The sequence below is a fragment of the Gopherus evgoodei genome, chromosome 16, assembly GCF_007399415.2.
Source record: "Gopherus evgoodei ecotype Sinaloan lineage chromosome 16, rGopEvg1_v1.p, whole genome shotgun sequence".
Taxonomy (NCBI): domain Eukaryota; kingdom Metazoa; phylum Chordata; order Testudines; family Testudinidae; genus Gopherus; species Gopherus evgoodei.
In genome coordinates, this window is record NC_044337.1 from 13,256,589 (window position 1) to 13,278,486 (window position 21,898).

The 21,898-nt window shown below is 43.6% G+C and overlaps 2 protein-coding genes across 16 annotated transcripts in view; one reads left to right on the forward strand and one right to left on the reverse strand.

Annotated features, from left to right (window-relative positions):
• The window catches only part of DNM1 (dynamin 1), a 105,851-nt gene extending 92,471 nt beyond the window's left edge, over positions 1 to 13,380 (reverse strand). For all 14 annotated transcript variants that reach the window (XR_003996851.1, XR_003996849.1, XR_003996850.1 and 11 more), the window contains exon 1: positions 12,971 to 13,380. Coding sequence is in view for 10 of the 14 variants with exons in the window: in XM_030535967.1 (XP_030391827.1) it covers positions 12,971 to 13,131 (161 nt within the window). In the remaining 4 variants the exon portion in view is untranslated. The remainder of the gene's footprint in view (positions 1 to 12,970) is intronic.
• CIZ1 (CDKN1A interacting zinc finger protein 1) overlaps positions 5,435 to 21,898 on the forward strand; it is a 37,534-nt gene continuing 21,070 nt past the window's right edge. Inside the window, exons 1-3 of one of the 2 annotated variants that reach the window (XM_030535976.1) lie at positions 5,435 to 5,443; positions 19,076 to 19,099; positions 19,429 to 19,541. In XM_030535976.1, coding sequence (XP_030391836.1) covers positions 19,456 to 19,541 — 86 coding nt within the window. In that variant the 5' untranslated portion in view covers positions 5,435 to 5,443; positions 19,076 to 19,099; positions 19,429 to 19,455. Of the gene's footprint in view, positions 5,444 to 18,652; positions 19,100 to 19,428; positions 19,542 to 21,898 lie in introns of those variants that run through there. The other variant, XM_030535975.1, reaches the window with a different exon arrangement.

Here is a 21,898-nt window from a genome sequence, read left to right on the forward strand (position 1 = left end):
AATCCTGCTATGATCTCTTCCAACATCCATGCTGAAGTGAAGAAGGTGACCTGGTTTTGGGGCTGAAGCAGAATGACTGGCTCTGCAGTGTGACACGTCATGTACCACCCCATCAGAGATCTCTAGAGTTCGCTCTGCCTTTTGGCCCTCATTCCCATCTGGCAACAGCTTTGCACTTGAGGCTGCCACCATGCTCAGGCAATTTCCAGCTTTACATAGAGGCATTTCTATTAGAAGTAAAAGCACAATCAGCTTAAGAAATAGCCAGAGATTACCAAAGAGATCACAGCAGCCAGAGAGAGAGAACGAGCATGCAAGCAGTAATCTTTATATGTGTATTTATTAGAATCAAAGGACTTTACCCTGATCTCACACCATTATAAATCAAGAGTAATTCCAGGGAAGTTATTGTAGCTACATCTGTATAAAATGTGTGAGTGAGTTGAGAATCAAGCCCAAAAGACTTATTCTGTCATCCATTGCATTGTCCTGCCAGTGCAGAATTGTTCCCTCAGGGTAAGTCTGTACAGCAAGCTGGGAGCTATAATGTCCTGTTTGAGTTGACACATGGCTGGAGCCTAAAAACAGCAGTGTGGCCATGGCAGCACATAGAATATGAGGGTTGGAAGGGACCTCAGGAGATCAGCTAGTCCAAGTCCCTGCTCAAAGCAGGACCAAGCCCCAGATCACTAAATGGCCCCCTCAAGGATTGAATGGGGGGGGGCGCATTTAGGGATCTTGATTTAGCAGGCCAATGCTCAAACCACTGAGCTATTCCTCCCCCTTGCCAGATATCTGAGTACATACCCACAGGGATGGGTATGTTTGTACTTGGGTGGCTAGCCCAAGCAACTGCTTGTGCCACTGTGGCCACACTGCTATTTTTAATGCACTGGTTTGAGCAGAGCTAGCGCATGTATGTCTACTCATGCTCAGAGTACACCTCCCAGCTGCTGTGCAGACAAACCTTCAGGGAGACATCAGGATGTATGGTAAGGAGGCAATTGTGTTTTTCATTATAAATTTCTAAGAACAGGGGTTTATAACTGTATGGGTGGGGAAAGGCTTTCTGAACTGAAAAGTGGCCTGTTAATTGTCATCCTCAAAACATAGGGCTAGATCCTAAAGGACTAGTCTTTACTCAGGCTAGACCTGCTATGAAGGTAATGAACATAGGCTTCACAATTTTGCCTTTAGGCCTTTTTACCTCCCAATAATGTACAGGCAATCAGCATAGGCTCCCCCCACCCAATCTGAGGAAGGCAGAATAACAGACTTCCTAGTGCTCTCAAGGGAAGATTCGCTCTGCTCTAAAAAAAAAAAAAAAAAAATTTGCAGATGTTGAGAAGTGCATACTCATTGTTTCTGTGGACTTCTGCCTGTTGATGTTCCGAGCAAAAGTCCTTTCTTACAGCTGAGAAAGAAACTCTGCGCTGAAACATGGCTATGATTTATGCTCAATCTTAGCATTTGTACAATGCTTCAGCCATACTCCTTGGCCTGTTAGTTAAAATCCATAGCAGTATCATAGACTATCAGAGTTGGAAGGGACCTCAGGAGGTCATCTAGTCCAACCCCCTGCTCAAAGCAGGACCAATCCCCAGACAGATTTTTGCCCCAATCCCTAAATGGTCCCCTCAAGGATTGAACACTCACAACCCTGGGTTTAGCAGGCCAATGCTCAAACCACTGAGCTATCCCTCCCCATCAGTTTAATCTGATGTGTCCTCTTTCAGAGAGACCATATCCTGCCTTGGCACCTCTGCCATCTTATATCCAGGGTGCAGTGTCATTGCTACAAAATGATTGCACTGGCATGATAAACAGGATCTTGACAATTCCTGATACTTGTTACAGCAGCATTACACACCAGGGAATTCAACCTTCCCTCTTCATCCATGTAGTTTTAACAGTGTGACCTAGACCCATATTAAAGAGGAAGTGAGAAGTAAGGAGGGGTGGTGTTGGTGTAGTGGGTTATTAAAACAGTATTTTTACTTCCAGAGACATGAGTTCAATTCTTAAGTCACAAGTGAAAAGGACTTGAGCTCATCCCAAATCCTATTTTGCATATCTCAGATTATCATGACTGACAATCTTAGGAGAGGCCCAGGTTTGTGTTGCCAGCCCCAAGCATTCAGAAATCATGAGTAATGTACCAAAAAAAAAAAAAAAAAAAAAGATTTTTAAACCAATCTTGAGTTTTTAAATATAACACATTTGGATTTCTTTTCATTTGTCTCTGGGGGATGCAGCAGTTAGTGGAACACATTTTCAAGCTCTTTTCTGCAACAGGAGGGCTAGAAACTTACTTTTTTAAAAATACAACAGCTGAGATTCTTAGTTGGTAAAGTCCCAGGTGCAGGAATCAAGTTAAGAACAACAAATCATGAGATTCTCAATAGAATCGCAAGAGATGTCAACACTAGGCAGGGCAGCAGGAATAACTGCATTTGGGAAATGGGCACAGCATCTGCCCCCAGTATATATCTTCATAAACGCCTAATTCATACAAAATGGTAAGAGATTGAGCATTAAAACTGAAATTCCATTCTTCATCCCCTCTGTTATGACTAGATCTAGCAATAGCTTCAGAATTGAGAACCATGGGAGGCTTTACATACCATATTTGCTGATGGATTTAGGATCAGATTTCAGACTCAGGGCTCCAGTCTTCTCTTACTTACAGGGGTGTAAATCAGCTGCAATTCCAATTAAGTCAGTGGAACTACATCAGCACAAAACAGATGTAAGCAAGAACAGAATCAAACTTAGCAGCTGAGTAGGAGCCATGAGCTCCTGAGTTCTAATCACGAGTCTGACACTCAGTCACTGTGTGGCCTTCAGCAAGTCACTTAAAGATGAGGAAATGGAGCCAAAGATGAGGAAATGGAGCCAGAGAGGTTATCATGGGGATTAGGACAATTACTTAAATAATGATTGATGAGGTAAAGTAGTTATTAGTGAATGATTGCAAAGCACTTTGAAGATGAAAAGCTTTACATAGGTGAAGCGTATTATTAATTGTTCTGAATATCTTGACTTGACCTTAAATCAAGCCGTTAATATCATTTTAAAACCATTAAAACAGTGGTATTGCTTTAATAAATACTGAGAGGATGAATAAGAGAGGAATATTCACAAGCATTGTCTTCAGCCACTCTTCACTACCACCCTAATATTTATATTTAGTAATACACAATGAGAAAAGATACCTTCTGTGACTAACAGAAACCCAAGTAAACAATATGTAAATTAATGCCTAGATGCCATGATGGATACATTACAAATGCCAAAGATGAAATTAGATAAAGAGGCTGGGGAAGAGAAGAGAAGAGAAGAGAGAAACTTGGAGCTGTGACAATCAGTACCCCTTACACCAGGGATCGGCAACCTTTCAGAAGTGCTTGTCGAATCGTCATTTATTCACTCTAATTTAAGGTTTTGCATGCCAGTTATACATTTTAACCTTTTTAGAAGATCTCTTTCTATGTCTATAATACATAACTAAACTATTGTTGTATGTAAAATAAATAAGGCTTTTAAAATGTTTAAGAAGCTTCATTTAAAATTAAATTAAAATGCAGAGCCCCATGGACCAGTGGCCAGGACTCGGGCAGTGTGAGTGCCACTGAAAATCAGCTCGTGTGCTGCCTTTGGCACCTGTGCAATAGGTTGCCTACCTCTGCCTTACACAGTCTGACATATGAACCCCTCCAGGTCTGAGCAGACTGGTTGAGACAGTGACTCTTGACATCCTGAAGTCCTGAGCTGTATTCTGTCTTAGGGTTGGTGGAGTAGCTGATCACATCCCTGTGGACAGATCCCTGTGACTTACAATCACTGAGGTGCTTTCTGTTCTGGTTCATGATTGAAGCATGTACTTTTCTCACCAGATAAGCCTAACCATAATAGAAGTCATAATAGGAACAGTCTCTATTCCAACACAATCTTGATTTATATTTCTCTTTTTTCCATTATCAATACTGTTATAAAATCATCATTATGTGTCAGATCAGGGCCCCATTGTGCTAGGTACTGTATAAACATATAGTAAAAGACATTCCCTGTCCCAAAGAGTTTACAATGTACACAGCTCTCCATGTTTCTCTGCATGGCTATATATGTGAGAACATAGGAAGTGCTTCAATTAAACACACTACTGATCCATCTAGTGTGGTATCCCGCTTCCTGCTGCATCCTAACACAGATCCATCAAATCTTGTAGTCTCTCTCTGATAGTGGCTAATGCTAGCTGCTTTAGAGAAAGGCACAAACTCTCCATATAATACACTTAATTATGCAGTACTGTACCAAGGAGGAAATTTCTTCCTCAGATCAGCTGGTGAATGTGAATTGCATGGATGTCTACAGCTCTCTGGCAGATCATCTCAGTAAATAAGATTACGGATCCTCCATTTTAAAGAATTTTAAGATGAATGTCGTTGTCCTTATTACTGAAGAGTTTGGATTTAGCTATTAATAAAAGGGAGACCCTTTCTTTCCCATATAACTATTGTTACTTCTTTTGCACCATCTATGTTAAGATCAGAGCACTTCCATTCATGAATTAAGATTATGTATGATGCAATATAGATTATCATATCACATCTATGACTTAAGTAGTAGTGTTCTCTTGGTTCTACAGATGGAGAAGTAAGATACAGAAAGGTTAAGTCACACAGCAAACAAGTGGCAGATCCAGGAATAGAATTTAGGTCCCCTGAGACCTAGGCTTGTTCTTTAGCCACAAGTTCCATCTACCCAGTTACTTATGTGTCCCCCTCCATTGGTGCTCCAGTTTTCTGAACCAGTGTAGATGGGCCATATTCACCCCTGCGGTATCTCCTGCTGGTCATCCTGGGAATTAGTTCACTTCCAGCCAGGAGCACCCTCTGCAGGCCCACGATCCACCTGTCCTCTGCTGGCCCCCCATATCCCTCCCAGGACCCCAGTGCCCCTTTAACTGGGTCTCCCCCTCCCAGGGGAACCCCCACCCCACTATCCCCACTTTGCTTCAGTATTGGCTACTGCCCAGTCTCCATCTCACCCCCATTCACTGGGGCAGATTGCAATATCAGCCACTCATCATCAGTAAAGGAGTTTGGACCTTCTGCCTTTGCCTAACCCTAGGCTGCCCCCTGCAACGCCCAGTACCTCTTGGCCTAATGCTAGGCAGCAGCCTAGGGCTTTCTAGGCAGGAGCTCCCCAGCCCTGCTCCACTCAAGGTACCTTGTCTCTAGCACCCAGCAGCCAGGCCCTTCTCCCTCTACAACCAGAGGGAGACTATCTGGGCTTCTAGTTCACTGTGTCTTATAGGGGCCAGCTGGGCCTGACTGGGACCTGGCCACAGGTGGGCCTGCTTTCTCCCAATCAGCCCAGGCTTCTTGCCCCAGCTACAGCCCTCTCCTGGGCTGTTTTAAGCCCCGAAGGGCAGGAGCAGGTAGCCACCCGGCTACAATCAGGATATGCAAAAACAGTTCAGAGATCAGAGGGGATGCTGTTTAACTGTGATGAGAGTGTTGTCCTGTTGCAAAGACTACATTTCCTACCATGCATCACAACATTGAGGTGTTTTTAAAATACAGATCTAGTGGCAGCTCTCTTCGCTACCAGTTGTGCCATGACTTGCTTCGTTATACATTGCAAAGAAGAAGGAAAGGATTACACCCAAAGATATTTTCAAAAATTCCATTTACCCTGTGTCTCATGAAGGCAGTGGATTGACTATGGGTATTGATAGCAGGTTACTTTTCATTCAGAGAGGCTTCCCAAAAAGTTAATTTTATCATTGGCATCTGGCCAGAAAACCATTACATTTTGGGTGGCTGCCTGTAACCCCCTTAGACACTCCTCTGGTTTTGCTACAGAAGTGCACTGAATGAAAAATCCTAGCATTGGTTCATATGGGTGGAGCACACATAGGTTTGGCTCCCACTTACAACTAAAATCTCTGCTCAGTACACCATGGCAAATTTTGCTCCCGCAGCTAAAACGCTAAGAGACAGATTTTCTTTGATTTATTAACTGTTATGTTAACTTGGTTGCTCTCTCAAGGGCTTATCCTGCAAGACGCTGAGCATCCTCTATTTGGAAAATCCCACAGATTTCTATGGGGCAAGATAGAGCCCTAAGTCAGTGCAAGCTGGGGATGCTCAGCATCTTGAAGCATCAAGCCCTAAGACAGGCAAGGGAGGGATTAAAGTTTTTATCTTATTTTACAGTATTAGAACAACATTTACAGATGTGGCCTCTGATTTGGAGCACCTCAATTTCTGTAACCAAACCTGAGGCACCCACTCAACTGGAGCTGTGGCTGTTCCGCATCTCTGAAAATCAGGCCCAAAATGTCTCAAGTTGGGTCTCAAAACACTTGCCTTTAATTCTCTAACTTCACATCATTATATTTGTACATAGTTACGTACAATATGGTGAATGTTTATATGCTCTTTCTTTAGAAAGCCTAGTGATTAGGGCAGGGAACTGGCATTCAGGACTCCTGAATGCTGTTCCTGATGAAGGGCTGGTCTTCACGTACAGTGCTTTAGTGAAGATGCTAATACGCCAACAGGAGAGCTTCTCCCATCGATGTAGGTAATCCATCTCCCCAAGAGGCGGTAGCTATGTCAGTGGGAGGAGCTCTCCCATTGACATAGCATCGTCTACACTGGGGGTTAACTCAGTATAATTACATCGCTTAGGGTGCGGATTTTTCACACCCCTGAGTGACGCAGATATACCAATGTAAGTTTATAGTATGGACCTGACCTCAGTGTGCACTCAGATCACTTAGCACCTCTGTGCCTCAGTTCAACACCTGTAACACTGGCATACTAACATTTGCCTACCTCAGCATAGTACTGTGAAGATTAATTAATGCCTGGAATGCTAGGAGAACCTCAGATGAAAGGCACTATAGAAGTGCAAGGAGGAGGAGGGGTGTCTGTGTTCACACTGGGAAAAAAGGTGTGTTCTTACCATGTCAGCTAACCTGGCAATTAACACATGATATAATCCTAGTGAACACAATGCAGTTCGTACTTTTCACGTTAGCAGGTTGAGGTAGGCCCTAGGGGAGCCTAGAGTTTACTTTAATGTGCTAACACCTTTTCAAACTACAACTAACTTGTCTTCACTAGGATTTTACCCCTTGTTAATTACCACATATTAGCAAACACATGGTAAGAACACACTTTTTTCCCTATTGAAGACAAGGTCGACACTTGTGTTACAGTGTAGGAAAATGTTCAAAGAGCTAAGGTGAAAAGTATAGTGGTTCTAAGGGTGTGAGACCTCTGTGCACTGCTTCAGGAAATAGTGATGATATATAATATACAAAGAAACTTCTGTTTATTTAGGGCTTGACTCTTCATCCTCACTCATGTGAGTAGCCACAGGACAAATCACGTGACCGAGAGTTGCAGCAGGGATATCTAGGTTTGCAATTATATATTGATATTTGCTGTTTACAATATTCTGATCATCCATGTTATGTTTTGGCTCAAAGGTGTGTCTTCTGCTGCTTCCCCTTCCACAGGCAATTGCTGAGAGCTATGTACATTTCTCTTGAGTTAATTCCTTTTTCTTGTGGCTTATCGTGGCATGCTATATACACTTAACTCTTGTGCTGCATTGTCCTTTGTTGCTTTTTATTAATCTGAGGAAAATGGACGTATGGTCTTTATTCAATACCAGAGGCTTACCACTGTTTGTGTGTATACATACAACTAAATCAAACAAAAACGTTATAATTCAGGTGTTGGAATATCAATGGATTCCATTGAAAGGCATGATCTCAGAGCTAGGAGTTTCTCATGCTGTCAACCTCTATTGCCCTGGACAAGTCACTTCACCCTGCATGCCTCACTCTTCCAGTCTTTAAAATAGGGATACGATTACTCACTTTCCTCACAGATGTGTGTGTATTGTATAATGCTTTTAAGGTTTACCACATTAAGGTCCCTTTACAGCACTCTGGATGTGAAAAGGGGTCCCAAAGAGGGCATGAACCACTTTAAGGCCCCTTTATGCTGCCAGAGTTGTCTAAAGGGCTCTTGGTATAAATGAAAATCAGACCATTAAAGTAATATATAAATGCTGAGTGTTACGCTGTATGGTGAGTGGACATAAGAATACCTACAGGCTGAGATTTTCATAACTACCTGGGAGTTCTGGACCCCCAGTTCCCATGGGCAGCATTGACTATTTTACCCACAGTGTTTGCTCGAGAAGAGAAGAGAGAAGTTTCAGCTCCATACATTTTGAGGATGAGTGAGCAGTGATGTACCCCTGCTGTACCTGGACAGGCCAATGTGTGCTTCTGAGATATCCTTTGCTTTTTGATAATCTGTGTCCATGAAGATTGCCTTTTCTGAGGGAATTTCTAGGCAGTGCTGTATCTAAAATAATGACAGTGCGCCTTTCCATTACAAAGCAATTTACAAACATCACCTAATTAAGCTTCATATCATCATCTCTGGGAGGAAGGCAAGTATCACTATCCCTCTTTTACAGGTGGGGAGAATGAGTCACAGAGACATTAAATTACTCACCCAAAGTCACCAAAGTGTCAGAGGCCAAATGAAATCCAGAACAAAGTTCTTGGCTCCTAGCCTTGTATTCAATCTACTGTAAAACACTGTTTCTCAAGGCTTTAGCTTAGTATTGGCAGGGCTTAGATTTAAATTTGATCTTTTGTATTCTTTCACCTATATGCTGAGCATCTCCCCTTGAGGCAAACACAGTAAGACCAAGCTTTTGTGCACATATAACTATGTTGGTTAGAGGTGTGTTTTATTTAATTGAAACAGTTATACCAGTACAATCCCTAGTGTGGTCACAGTTATACTGGCATGAAGGTACTTATACTGGGAGAGCTCCCCTTCCCATATGGGAATATCCTATTTCAGTATGAGCACATTTATGCCAGTAGAACTAGATCCTCCATGGTGGGTTGTACCGCTTTAATTATAACGTATAGTTAAAACAGTATAAATGTGTGTGGACAAGGTTTAAGACTCCTTACTCAGCATGGAAAGTATTCCACCTTTGGAAGGGGCTTGATTTGGATATAAAAGCTTTTATGATGGAAGGAAGGTCTTAAGGCTAATGCTTAGGTCTGGGACTAATCAAATGTTGGGTTGGTTCTCATTGCTGTGTGATTTTGGACAAGTCACTTAGCAGCACTGCATCTAAATTCTTTAATCTAATAGTGATCATAATTTCCTACTTCCTGGGATATTGTAAGGCTTAGTTATCTCATGTCTTTAAAATACATTGAGATCATTGGACAGGAGGGCATCTTTTGATTTATTTATTTATTGTGCCATGTGCCATAAAAGGAGAGTGAACATTTCTGGACTTTGGAAACAACTGTGTGAACTTTGCCTTAGATATCCCCATTCTCCTGCTTACAAACTCTCTATTTGGGAAGCCCAATCTCAAATTAGATCAGCATCAAGTATCCCCATGCTTTACTCACTCCATCCAAGCAGTTCATCTAACACTGGCAATGTGTAGGGCCAATTCATGCAGGCACTCTGAAGTAGCAAATAGGCAGCAGGAACAAAAAGGGTAGGGTGACGCCATAAGACGTTGTAGCACATCCACAGTAGCCAAGGCTTAGGGATGACCAAAACTAAGCTTCTTGCCAGCTCTGAGGCCCCAGCATAAACCAGTCTAGGAAGATAAATGTCAGCTGCCCTTCTTCTATCAGTCCCATCCCACACCATTAGAGGATTTTACCATCATCATCTGGTGTTAGTCACCATGCTGAGTCCTCGGCAGCAGAAGCACATATAGCAGCCACATTGACATCTGCTATTATAAATACAGGCTTTGCATTGTTGGGTAATCCGTTAACAGTAGAGTAAGTGATACTGGGAGAGTAATTAGCAGTGACTAGCGAACCATTGCACTCAGAAAAAGAAGTACTTGTTTGATAAGATATCAGACAAAATAACATTTACTGTATTCAGTGTAGTTCCTCTGTATTTTGAAAAATTCAGCACACATTGAATGTTGGTGTTAGCAGAAGATGCTGGACTGGAAGCCCTAGAGACTGAAGTCCTGTTTATCCATGGATCAGGTGTGATGTTAGTGAAACCATCCCCATTCTACCATGCTGATGTGATCTGGAGGAACTACCTCTAAAATGAAGAGGGGAGTTTAATCTTCATGAAACATTCAGCCTTCAGCCTCTCTGCTGAGACACCCCCATCAAAAGGACCAACTACTGTCGATTGTGTTGGTGTTATTTGTTTTTTAATGTGGATAACTGTCCGTGTGGAACTGGGTTGAGACCCATCAAACTCATTTCATATTGTGCACCAAACAGCTATCAGGTGGTGATGACTCAATCTCACCCACAGCCTGATCCCAACAAAACTGGTGACATAGGCCTCTCTAAAGCAATAACTATGTTTTAATGTATGTGGTCCCGCCATGTTATAACACAGATTCTTCCTTCTTGTCTGAACAGAAAAAAAACATGTCATAATCATGTTAAGGAACCATATTTTAGCCTAGATACTGGTGAAGATCAAAACATGGCTCCCTAACATGACTTTCTCTGTCCACACAAACAAGGAAAAAAATACCTTCAAATCTGGCTGGGTCACAGCCATATTTAAATGCAATTGGTTTTGTAATGTAGACTGGTACTTTCAGTGGCAAGAAGTTTCATATCTATTACTAACCCCCTGAGCCACCCAGCCACCTAATGGCATCAAATGGAAAAAGTCAATAGTTCCCTTTGACGCGTTTTCCATTTTCTCTTCAATTATTTCCCTGAATGATTGTGTTTTCATCTTGTCCTGTCTGTGTGGGTACCCTTTGTTAATTTATTATCCTAAAAGCTCTGGCACCATTGAAAATCAGTGAGCGAGAATCTCAGGCTCTTTTAAATATGCAGTGATGGGAAGTTTTGTTTAAACAACTACTCTGATTCTTGCTCTATTTTCTTTTCCCCGGAAGCAAAAGTGACATCTCCCTAATGCACACTGTCTCTCATGGCTCAGGGATACCTGGGCCCCTGTACAGCATATTGGACCATTCTGTTCATATATCACCAAAGATGGAGCTATTCAGGCTCATTACAGGCTCTTTCAATGATAAAAGAGTTATAAAAATAATTTCGTTAGTAGATGTCACAGTGCAAGGACTAGAGGGGGCGAAAGAGAAAGAGAGAGAGCGCCCACGCAACAAAGCAGGGAAAGAAGAGGGAGAATACAGTTTGTGGAAGAAAATAATCTAACACTGTCACAGCAGTAGTTCCTCCTAGGGAAATCAGCAGCAACCTGCATCCTCGTCATACAGGATAGCAGTGCCTAATAGGGAAGGATTATAGCAAGGGCCACAATAGCTTAACCAAGCTACAAACAAGCTCAAGATGCACTCCAGGTGTTGTGTATACTATGTATGTGCAGACCACCTACTCTGGTCACCTGCTATTTGTTGAAGCTGCTGGTGATTATTGTGAAGGTCACATGAAGGGAAAGCACCAGAATATTACTGTCACAAAATGGTAGTACCCAGGCAGTTGAGCACATAGGGGAATAACCACTGCTTTTTCTGCTTCTCCCCCCAGCTCCTGACACGGCATCCACCATGGAGGACGGGGGTGGGGTGGGGTAATTGAACTTAAACTCAACAGCTGCTTAGCCTCACAACAAGCACATCCATCTTTAGGTGCCTATGTAGCGTTCAAGGCATGTCCTGTATCTAGCCAGACACAATCAGGAGCAGAGGACATGCTGTGTGACCCTAGTCTTCCTAGCATTTCACCTTGGGGGATTCTTCAGGGTGAAACTTATAACAAATAAGAAATCTAGTCTTGATGGATCTGTTCAGATCACAATGGCCGATATTTAACAGGGTTTGTATACAGTTATATATCTGCACACACAATATTCACTGATCAGTATTTTTTAGAATCACCATAGATAATTCATTGCCAAAAATGATGCAGAAGTGGTATCAATTTTGGCTCTGGCTTGCAGGTCTCTAATGTGTGATAAAAATAAAGGACACCCCAGAATGTGTCTATTTTTCCTCTGACATTTCTATCCCTGACATTACATAACGTATGGACCTTTTGTCTGTGCTTTACTGGGTTTCCATTAATTTTCTGTACATTCTATACAACCATCTATGTTATTCATTCTCTCCTTGAGGCAGTGCCTTCCTCCCCTATTCCTCATCCTCCCCACCCTGCCAGTGCCCAGCAGCAATCGTCCTCCAGCAGCAGGGGTGAGGGGAGACATCCTACCATCCTGGCTCCTTGCTCATCCCCAGGATTCTGCCTTCTTGTATTTAGCTCCCATAAATAAATAAATAAATGATTTAGGATTAAAACCATTAAATCTCCTGTGATGTGGACAACACATCAGCTCAGTTCCTTCTTACTCCCTCTCCCACAAATGGCTTCTTTTGTGCATTAGTCACTCCAAAAGCAGGATTTGTCTGGTGCTGCATCCTCCTCTCAACCTCTTTCACACACACACATTCCCTCCGCCCCTCCCAGCCCACCAAGCAATATGCTGTTCAGCATTGATCTGCTTTGATCAGTTCCCAATCAGATATTACCATTTCAAAGCAGACATTTATACACACACATGCACTTCTAATCTTATGCTGAGGGGAGGGCTCTCCTGCTAGTGAAGGTGACAATCAAGGGAATGTCACCCCTCATAGAGACTCCTGATTTCTGCATTGTAGGGTGCAGTACAAACCCAGCACTAGAATGTGTGTGTGTAGCTGGAGCTGGGATGATCCTCCTCTAGTATGAATCCCAAGTTCAGAGGAGCAAGATCAGCACCTCCCCCCCCCCACACACACACACTGTCCTGGTTGCACTGCATTAAGCGTTGCACTGCATGTCCATTGAGCAATGCATTGCACAACATAGATGCATCAGGGGCATCGGCCCCCACAACATCCCCTATAATCGTCTATATTTTAAAAGTCTTACCTTCCCACAAAATTTTCCAGCACTGAGCTCTTGCCGGCGCTCTGTCCCCCAACCACAGCTATCTGGGGTAGGTCCAAGTCGGCATTCTGGCCGATGGAAGCGAAGGCATCCTGGAGCTTGTTGACCAGGGGGATGAGGTCTTCCATCCCTCGGTTCCCCATGTCTGCAGCTCCGCCCGGGCTCTCGCCTCCTGGGCTTGAAATGCAACCGCCTCTTTCTCCCTGCTTGGTTTACAAAGGATTTACTGCTGGGGTTTGGCCCCCCAAGCCCTCATCAGGGGTTGTCCCCACCCCACAGCTAGGTGGTGGATTGGTTTGCCCTCCGCTGCCACCTAACCTAGGTCCCTGGATCTCTGCAGCAGCGCTGCTACCCCGACTGCCAGCTCAAGCTCCGCTAGCCACAGGGCTCCTCATGGGATTTAGAGCGCACGTACCAGCAGCGGCCGCTAGAGGTCTTTGAGTGCCCTCCTGTGGTCCGAGAGCTTCATGGGAGTTGTAGTTCATGTAGGTAAATGTAAAGAGATGGCTAAAGGGAGCTATGCCGTGAGCCAGGTGTCTTCTGCTCCCAAGCAGGGCCGCTAAGAATAAGGGAGGCTTCCAGTGTCTCACGGAAACACAACACAATCCTCCATCACAAGAGGGGGGTTCAAAATTGGCATTCAAATCAACCCTCCAGAATGTGAAATCTGGAGGGTCTGCATAATCCCTGATATATTTGTAATGAAGAAGCCAAGAATATTTCACTCCACTCAAACTGCAGTACCACACAAAAAATCAGCGCTGACTTTAAATATTCAAGAGACACTGCAAATTAATAGCTAAATATATTTTTAAATATCTCTGTAAATAATCTCTGTTCTTGTAAGTGCCCTTACCTAGTTTACTCATCACTAAAGTATAACTTTATTTATTTATTTATTTTACTTTTAATTTACTTTTCACTGTTGCTGCTGTTTGATCTTTGCTTTTCACATTTCCCAGAGCATGGACAATGAAGAAATCCATTTCACTTTTGTTGCCAGTCAATTTCCATTTCTGGTTGTAATGCACTAGCACATTGCTGCTATGTTTGATTTACCAAAAATGCAGGAAAATGTTTTATGTGTTTCCACTGATTTTTTTTTAAAGCCTCAGATCATAAAGAGGAAATGTTTGGCTTAGTTTGTAAAATAATGTATTTACAAAAGTAATATTTAGGACCATAATTAACCTGAAAGTGTCTTTGGTGAAAACAAAAATATTTTTTACAGGTCAGGGTCAAAGTAATTTCACTCTGCCCATGTAGATGTTTGCAGTCCTCTCCCCCTTCCCCACCCATCTTGATAGAAAAGCTGCCATTTACCAGAGGTTTGCTGTAATCAGCAATTCTAAAAGTTACATAAAATTTATAGTATTTGATTGCAGCTATCAACATTTTTGCTAGAAATAGCACCATCAAGCTATCTGAATATTGGACCCCTATCTGGTTGTTTAACATACTAAACAGGCATTTCACTCTGAGTCAGCCTATGTTCCAGAAATCATCTCTTAGGATCATTCTGTTCCCCGTGAAATCTGAAATTAAATTAAAACATTTGTGTTTCTCTTCAAAAAGGCTTGCAAAAGAACATTGGAAGTTCATTGTGTCAGCAATTGACATTCAAAATCATGCGTTAAAAAACAATCTGACTAATATAAACAGAGGAAGGGAGAGAAGACTGGGATGCAACAACAGGATTTCTTATGAGTTCTCACTCAGGTATTCTTACTTTCATATTTATTTTTCATTACATTAGAATTTAAATTATTCATAATCTTTAGCGCGCACGCACACACGCACGCACGCACACACACGTGGAGTCTGCAGGTCTGATGTAAGCTCTTTGTACCCTGCCTCATTTCAGGAACAGGTGAGGCAGCGGGAGCAAGAGGAGTGCTGGGGAAACTATCAAGAGTAGCAGTCTCCTTCTTCATGCAGACAAGAAACTAGGGAAGGGGAGAAGAAAAGAGTGAGAAATCTGCAGAAAATGTCAGCAAATTGAGTTGATGCTTTCATTCAAAATCTGTAAATTATCGTTAACATTACACTGAAAGCTGCACAGAACATGGTGCCTTTTACCCAGTTTTCAGATGCACTTGTAAATGAGGATGCAATATTGGTATGCATCATTACAAATGTAAGGATTAATTATATTTCACTATTGCCACATAGTGCATCTACCTAACCACTTCTGCAACAATTCCTGTCATGTAAATCATAGGCAGCAAAGCGAGAGCCCCAAGTACAACTATGAAAGAATTCGTGGTCTGATTGTAAGAGATAATGATCACCCGCACCTCCCGCTGGTGTCAATGAGAGCTGTGGGTAATCAGCACCTCTCAAATTCAGATCCCTCATTTTCTGCTTCTGTAAGAGACTGTTCATTGCAAGGGTATCTGCTGACTGTCAAGGTGTGATGGTGCAGGCCTTGTGACTCCAAAGCATCTCCTTGCTTGATGACTTATACAGCAGTTCATAGCAGTAATTAAAAAAAAAAACAGAGCTATGTGATCATCCTGTATAGCAATTACTGGAGGAAAAGAGAGACTTGGAAATAAGTAGGAAATGTCCAAGCAGGAATAGACAGGGAAAACCTCAATTTCTTTCTAGGCTAGAAAGCCCTGATTTGGGACATGCAAATAAAGAGAAAAGGTAAGAGAGATAAATTATTTCTTTAATATGTTTTAAATTATCTAGGGCCACATTTTCAAATTAATTTCTATAAATGCATCTGTGGATAAATGTGCTCATATTTGCAGGTCCATCTGTTTCCATGCAAGCATGTAGGTAGGTGCACTGGTTTTGTGGGAGTAAATCCCCATTAACTCATGCAAACAGACCTGCCCACAGATATTGTTAGTGCAGTTTGAAAGCCCTTGTTTGAAACTATACCCCTTAAAAAGTGATCAATCTGAGCAAGTGGCTAGCAGAGTGCACCTCCACAAGACAGGGAACTGCCTCTTGCTCCTCAGACCCATGGAGGCAATGCACTCCCTCCCCTGGGGAAGAAAGTGCCCACACCCAGGGTTAGAATGCACAGGCAAACTAGCCAATGCCCAAGGCCCAAATTCATTTGGGGGGTGTGTGTGAAAATTGCAGTGCCACTCGCTCAAATGAGGCCAGTGCCAAACTGAGGAGGAACAGGATTGTCACCAATACCATGTTTATCAGTATAGGAATGAGTGGTGCTGTGACATGATATTGGACTCCCCATATCTGCCATAATCACTGGACCATCAGAAGGCTTCCCGTGCCCCTATCTCTCCCCCTACCCCCATCTGATGGGCACCCCCCCCCAGAGGAGAACTTCTGTTCTAGCAGGTAAGAAGGGGGTGGCACACTGAAGTTTTACTTAGGATAGCAGATTGTCTTGAGTGGCCTCTGTTTATCTTGGAGCAAGTGCAACATAAGTGCAACATCAGCTGTTCATTGTTATTCAGATTAGAAGGCATGGGCCCATATAAATTTATGTTTGCCTCATGCTCAGTGATGGGTTAATCCGGCCCTTCCCAGACCAGACCAAACCAAACAAAAAGAGTGGACACTATTACAGGGTACATGTACATTGCCTAAAAACCTGCAGCAGGGAGTCTCATAGCCACGATCAACTGACGGAGGCTCACACTACAAGGCTGAAAATAGTAGTATAGACATTCCTGCTTGGGCTGTAGCCCAGGCTCTGAAACCCAGCAAGAGGGTGAGTCTCAGAGGCCAGGCTCCAGGTGAGCATGATCAGACAGCAAATGTGAAAAATCGGGAAAGGGAGTGGGGGGTAATAGGAGCCTATATAAGAAAAAGACCCAAAAATCAGGACTGTCCCTATAAAATTGGGACATCTGGTCACCCTACTGCAGGCCAAGCAGGAACCTCTACGTTGCTATTTTTGGCCCTATAGCATGAGCCAGTTGACCCAGGCTCTGAGATTTGCTGCTCCGGGGTTTTGGTTTGGTTCTGTTCTGCAGTGTAGATGTACCCTCAGGGTTCCATGAAAAAAGCAGTATGTAATCATATAGTTAAAGAGTATCACAATACAGATGCACCATGGGAACAATTAGAACCCTAAATATAGGGGCCACTGCCAGCTCTCCCAGTAATTTATCATCATAACACCCATAACAACTGTGAGATAAAGAGGTGCTTTTATCCTCATCATGGAAAATAGGGAACTGAAGCACATGCCGATTTATAAAGGTATTTAGAAGCAAAAAATGCAGATAGATGCCTACTGGGGAATTCAGAAGTGTTAAGGTGCTTCTGAAAATCCCACTAGGCACCTAAACACCCTTACAATCTGGTCCTAAGTGACTTGCCCAAAGTCACACATGAAGTTGCAGCAGAGTATGGAATAGAGCCTGGTTCTTCTGAGTCCCAGGCTTGTTCCCAAACGACTGGATCAGCCTTTCTTGCTAACCAAAGTCTCTAGAACACTGATATTCAGACTGCAGCTTGTGAGCCACAAGTGGCTCTTGAATGTGACTCTTTGCAGCACATGATATTAAAACACCGTGCGTGTGATTTAATTATTAACCAATCAGGATCCTTTTTCTATGTTATTAATCAATTAAGTTATTAACCAAGCAGGATGATTTTACTATGATCATGTGTTTCCTTACTCATGAAGAGGTGTTGAATATATAGTACAGTAGTGAATTAAATAATTAATTAACACTACTATAGCTCCTTGGGGGTAATGTTGATCATTAATTTGGCTCCTGAAGCATTGAGGTCTGAGTATCACTGCTCTAGGATCTTGTTACAAGGGCTTTTTCCTGCTCTTCCACCACTGCAAATTATTCAGCCCTGGCAGTTTTTGGAGTAGGGTAATTATGGTGGAGGAAAAGGATCAGTTATGTGAAGCAATGCGAAAAAGTCTCCATACAAATTTTCCCATGACTGTTTCCTCGGACAAAACTTAAACCACAAAGATTAACAGGAGTGTGTTTTTGAGCCATCAATGACTGGCTTAAGGAGTCTAGGCATTAACACAACTAGCCATTAAGGGCCAGGATCTCCAAATAGGCTATTATAAAATCGTGACAGTATAAAAAAGTCAAAAAAAAAAAAAGCCAGCTAAGGACCAGTCCTGCAACAATCAGTCTTGCAAAGTCTTCGCTTGTGCGAGTAGTCTCACTGAAGTCAATGAGACCATTCACACGACTAAGGGCTTTTCACGTGAGTAATCATTGCAGGATTTCTCCCTAGTACAGTAAACAGTCAAACAGCAAACAAACAGGACTTCAGTCTTATTGTCCCACTAGATGGAGTCTTGAGTGAAAATGAGAGTTTATAGCACTTCTTTCAGCTAGAGGTCTCAGATACTGGTCACATACTTCACATGAGTTTATTAGAAGAGCTGCCACACCACAGGAAAGGTTTGCTTCACACTGCCACCAGAAAGCACCTAAACTTGCTAGAAAATCTTGTAAATAAAAATAAATTCTCACAAGAATGATGCAAAAGTTTCATTTTCCCCCGAAAGACTCTTTTCTCATGGCAAAGTTTGTGGAGATCAGACCACAACAAATTGCCAGTGAGTGCTAGGGGTTTTCCATCTCCTCAGTGAGACAGTTGCCATCTGCAGCAGATACCAAGGATTCCCCTGGACCGTAATAATAATATAAAAAAAAAGCTGTTGGCTACCATCTGTTTCCCCTTTTAGCTGTTTACACAATTCGCCTAGCCACAGTCCCTGACCAGATGATGCCCAGCCTTGCTTGTGTGCAGGGGACCCTACTTCTAATTGTGGGCTGTGTGGAGCACAAGGAGAAGGAGGCAGAGCTGTCCCAGCCTGGGGCAATTTCAGTGAGACTTCAGGAAGATGGGGAGGGAAGATATTAAATGTCCCACTGAAACAAGCAGCAAAATCCCTTGTTTCTAATGGGAGAAGACAAATGAATCCCTCAGCTGAATGAGCTTTGGGAGGATGGCGAAGAGGCGCAGCAGTGGGTCCTCCAGGCCTACGGAAGGAGCCGACGCTGCAGCTAGCGGCTGCTCGCCGGCTTCCTTTCCCCGCTCTAGTTTGGGAGCGGGCTGGTCCGGTGCAGCGAGGCTGCGCTGAGAAGTCTGAGCCGCCAGGAAGAGCAGGAGCAGCAGCGGCTCCAGCACCAGCAGGTGGTTATTGTTCTTTGCAGTAAGATGGAGGCTGTTTGTCAAGAATTGTAAACTCCGGGTGGGTGCCGCGGGAGCGCCGCTGCTCCGGGAAGCGGCTGTCACGCGAACCCGTGCGCGGGGGGCTCGCAGGCGCCACTTTAGGGGGGATGTATAGGGGGTGGGGTCTAGAAGCCCCCCCCCCGGCTGCTGCTTGTGGGGACCCCGGGGGCGGCCCTCGGGTGAGCGAATGAATGAAAGGGCAGCGGGTCCCTGCTCAGTGCCTGCCCCGGGCTTAATGCGCAGAAGCCCAGCGGCGGGTGCCTCCCTCATTCTCCTGCGTTTTGTCCCAGGCTCGCTCCGCGCGGGGCTCCCCAGACATGTTCAACCAGCAGCAGTTCCAGCTGCTGCAGCTCCAGCACCTCCTGCAGCAACAGCAGCAACACCCCTCGCAACAGGGAGGCCGGTAAGCGCGGCTAATCGAGGCCGGGGACCGCGGGCCTGGCCCTGGGGACCCTGCCCAGGAAAGCCTGAGCGTGGCTGTTTAATGCCTTCTTCCCTTGCCAGCTCTCCCCATCCCCTGTTCGGGGCGGGGGCGGCCCGCGGCCCCCGGGTGGCAGAGGGGGGAGAGCATGGGGCTGTATGTCTGCAGGGGGCTGGCGGGCAGGGGGATCTGTACAAGAGCCTTGGAGAGGGATCTGTGCCAGGGCTAAAGGGGCCCAGGTGGGAGGAAGTGAAAGGATCACTGCCGGGGTGTGAGGGCCCTGGGGAGGTGGAGATCCATGTAGAGGTTTAGGAGCCTGGGTGGAGTTAAGGGGATCAGAGCATGGAGTATAAGGGCCTTGGATGAGGGGTGGGAAGGGGCACGAATTGTCTCCATTTCCCCTAGTGAGTCTGGCAGCTGAAGCAGTTCATCTGTCTGCATGCACTGGGAAGGGTGTCTAGAAGCTGCAGTAGCACTGTCGGCAACAGTAATAAAGGATGTGCCCAGCCCTTGGGTGGGGATCAGGGTGCTGTCCAGAACACTCATCCTTAGCTTTGTGCTGAGGAGGCAGTAGATGAAGGAAGCTCCTGCTTGGTGCAGCTCCTCCATATCAGGCATTGCACCAGACAGGTATAAAATACTACAATTTAAATGTCTAAAGGCTACTTGTCTCCATTGCAACAGATGAGGCACTGCACTATTAAAAATCTCTGTGCCCCTATGGTATTTGTAAGGTGCTTGTCACCTTGGTATCTCTCTGATCCCCTCATCCTAGTACCTGAGAGCAAGTAAAACATAATAGTGCAGATCATATAAAATAAAATGCTACAGAGTCAAAGTGTCCAAATTTAAATCAATAAAAGGTGGGTGGACAAGGATCAGACTAGGAAAACTGATTGTTGTTCAAAAGTGGGGAATCTAGAGGAAAATGTTACCTGTTACAACTTACATAAATGTCCTAATTAACCTTTTAAATAGGGGCATGGATTTTACTATATTACCAGGCTCCAGCTCCCTTTTGGTTAAATAATTTTGTTTTATTATGTGTATATGATTATTTAGTTAGTGTAAGGGTGGGATTATTTAATTCAGTTTGAACATGTGGTAAGGTGTCATTCAAGTGATGATTGTATATAAGCACAGATATTTGTGCAATTGCACCCCACGCTCTTGAGGCTGTGACTTTGTATTTGATTTGGATTAGAAGACAAATCTAGACACGTGTCTGCCAGACACAAGCAGTAAAGAGGACAATAAAGAGTGAAACTGCTCACCTAACATGTAATAGAGAAGACAGTAGTTCTAATCAAGGAAATTTGCCCACTATGACCAAAGATAGAAGATATACTACAGAAACAGGTAAACAATGCATTTAGGTGCTACTGTTCTCTTCTAGAACTTTATGCAGTGGGCATTCAAGACTAAAGAGGGGAAATGTAAGGAGGAAAAGAGTTTAACTACTAAATCACAACCACCATTGCATCAGTATGATGAGTATGTTATTGTGGTATGTTTGGAAACCCCTCTATTACAAAGGAAATATAAGAGGAAAAAGGGTGGGAAAGTATTTAAATCGCTCTTCAAATAAATGTAAATGACCTACAATACTGGGAATATCTGTTATTATTAAAAGGTGACCCACTATACTGAGAGTATCCATCTATTTATTCAAATAGTCTCCTAATAAAAAATATTCTAAGTGGGGTGGCTTGGGCTGAGGAAGATGTTGTGCAGAAGTGAATTTCACACCTGAAGGGCTTTCACAGCTACCTCGTTGACTTGCCAACCTAAAATGTGATGATGTGTAATGTCAGCACTTGTGCCCACTAGCCTAAGGCTTGAGGAAGAGTTTTCTGATATAATCAAGCCTTTCTCCTTTAAGAGCTTTAAAAGCCAACACTGAATAGGCTTTCTCACCCCTACAGAAAGTGCTTTCAGCTTCATAATATTTATATCATCTTTAGAAGTGGGGCAAGTACATTAATATTGGCTCATAAATTATGATAGTGAGGTCGAGAGCAGTGCAGTCTGACTTATTTTTAGAGCACATAAGAATCATCTAAGGTAATGTATGCCAATTTCTTCAGTCCCCTGAACCAGACTGACACTTTGCTGCTCAACCCATTCCCAGGTATTCCCACTCTTCTCATCCCTTCCTTCTGGCCCATACTTTAAATATGAAAGTCATAGTTTGCTGCCAGTCTTCCCAGCACTCACATTTAGGTTCAGCTGCACCCATGTGGACGGCTTCTGGGTGGGAGTAGTGGATTTTGAGTAGTGTTCTAGGACGATGAAAATGTTTTAAGAATCAAGAGGAGTTGTTGAATTCAGCTAGTGAT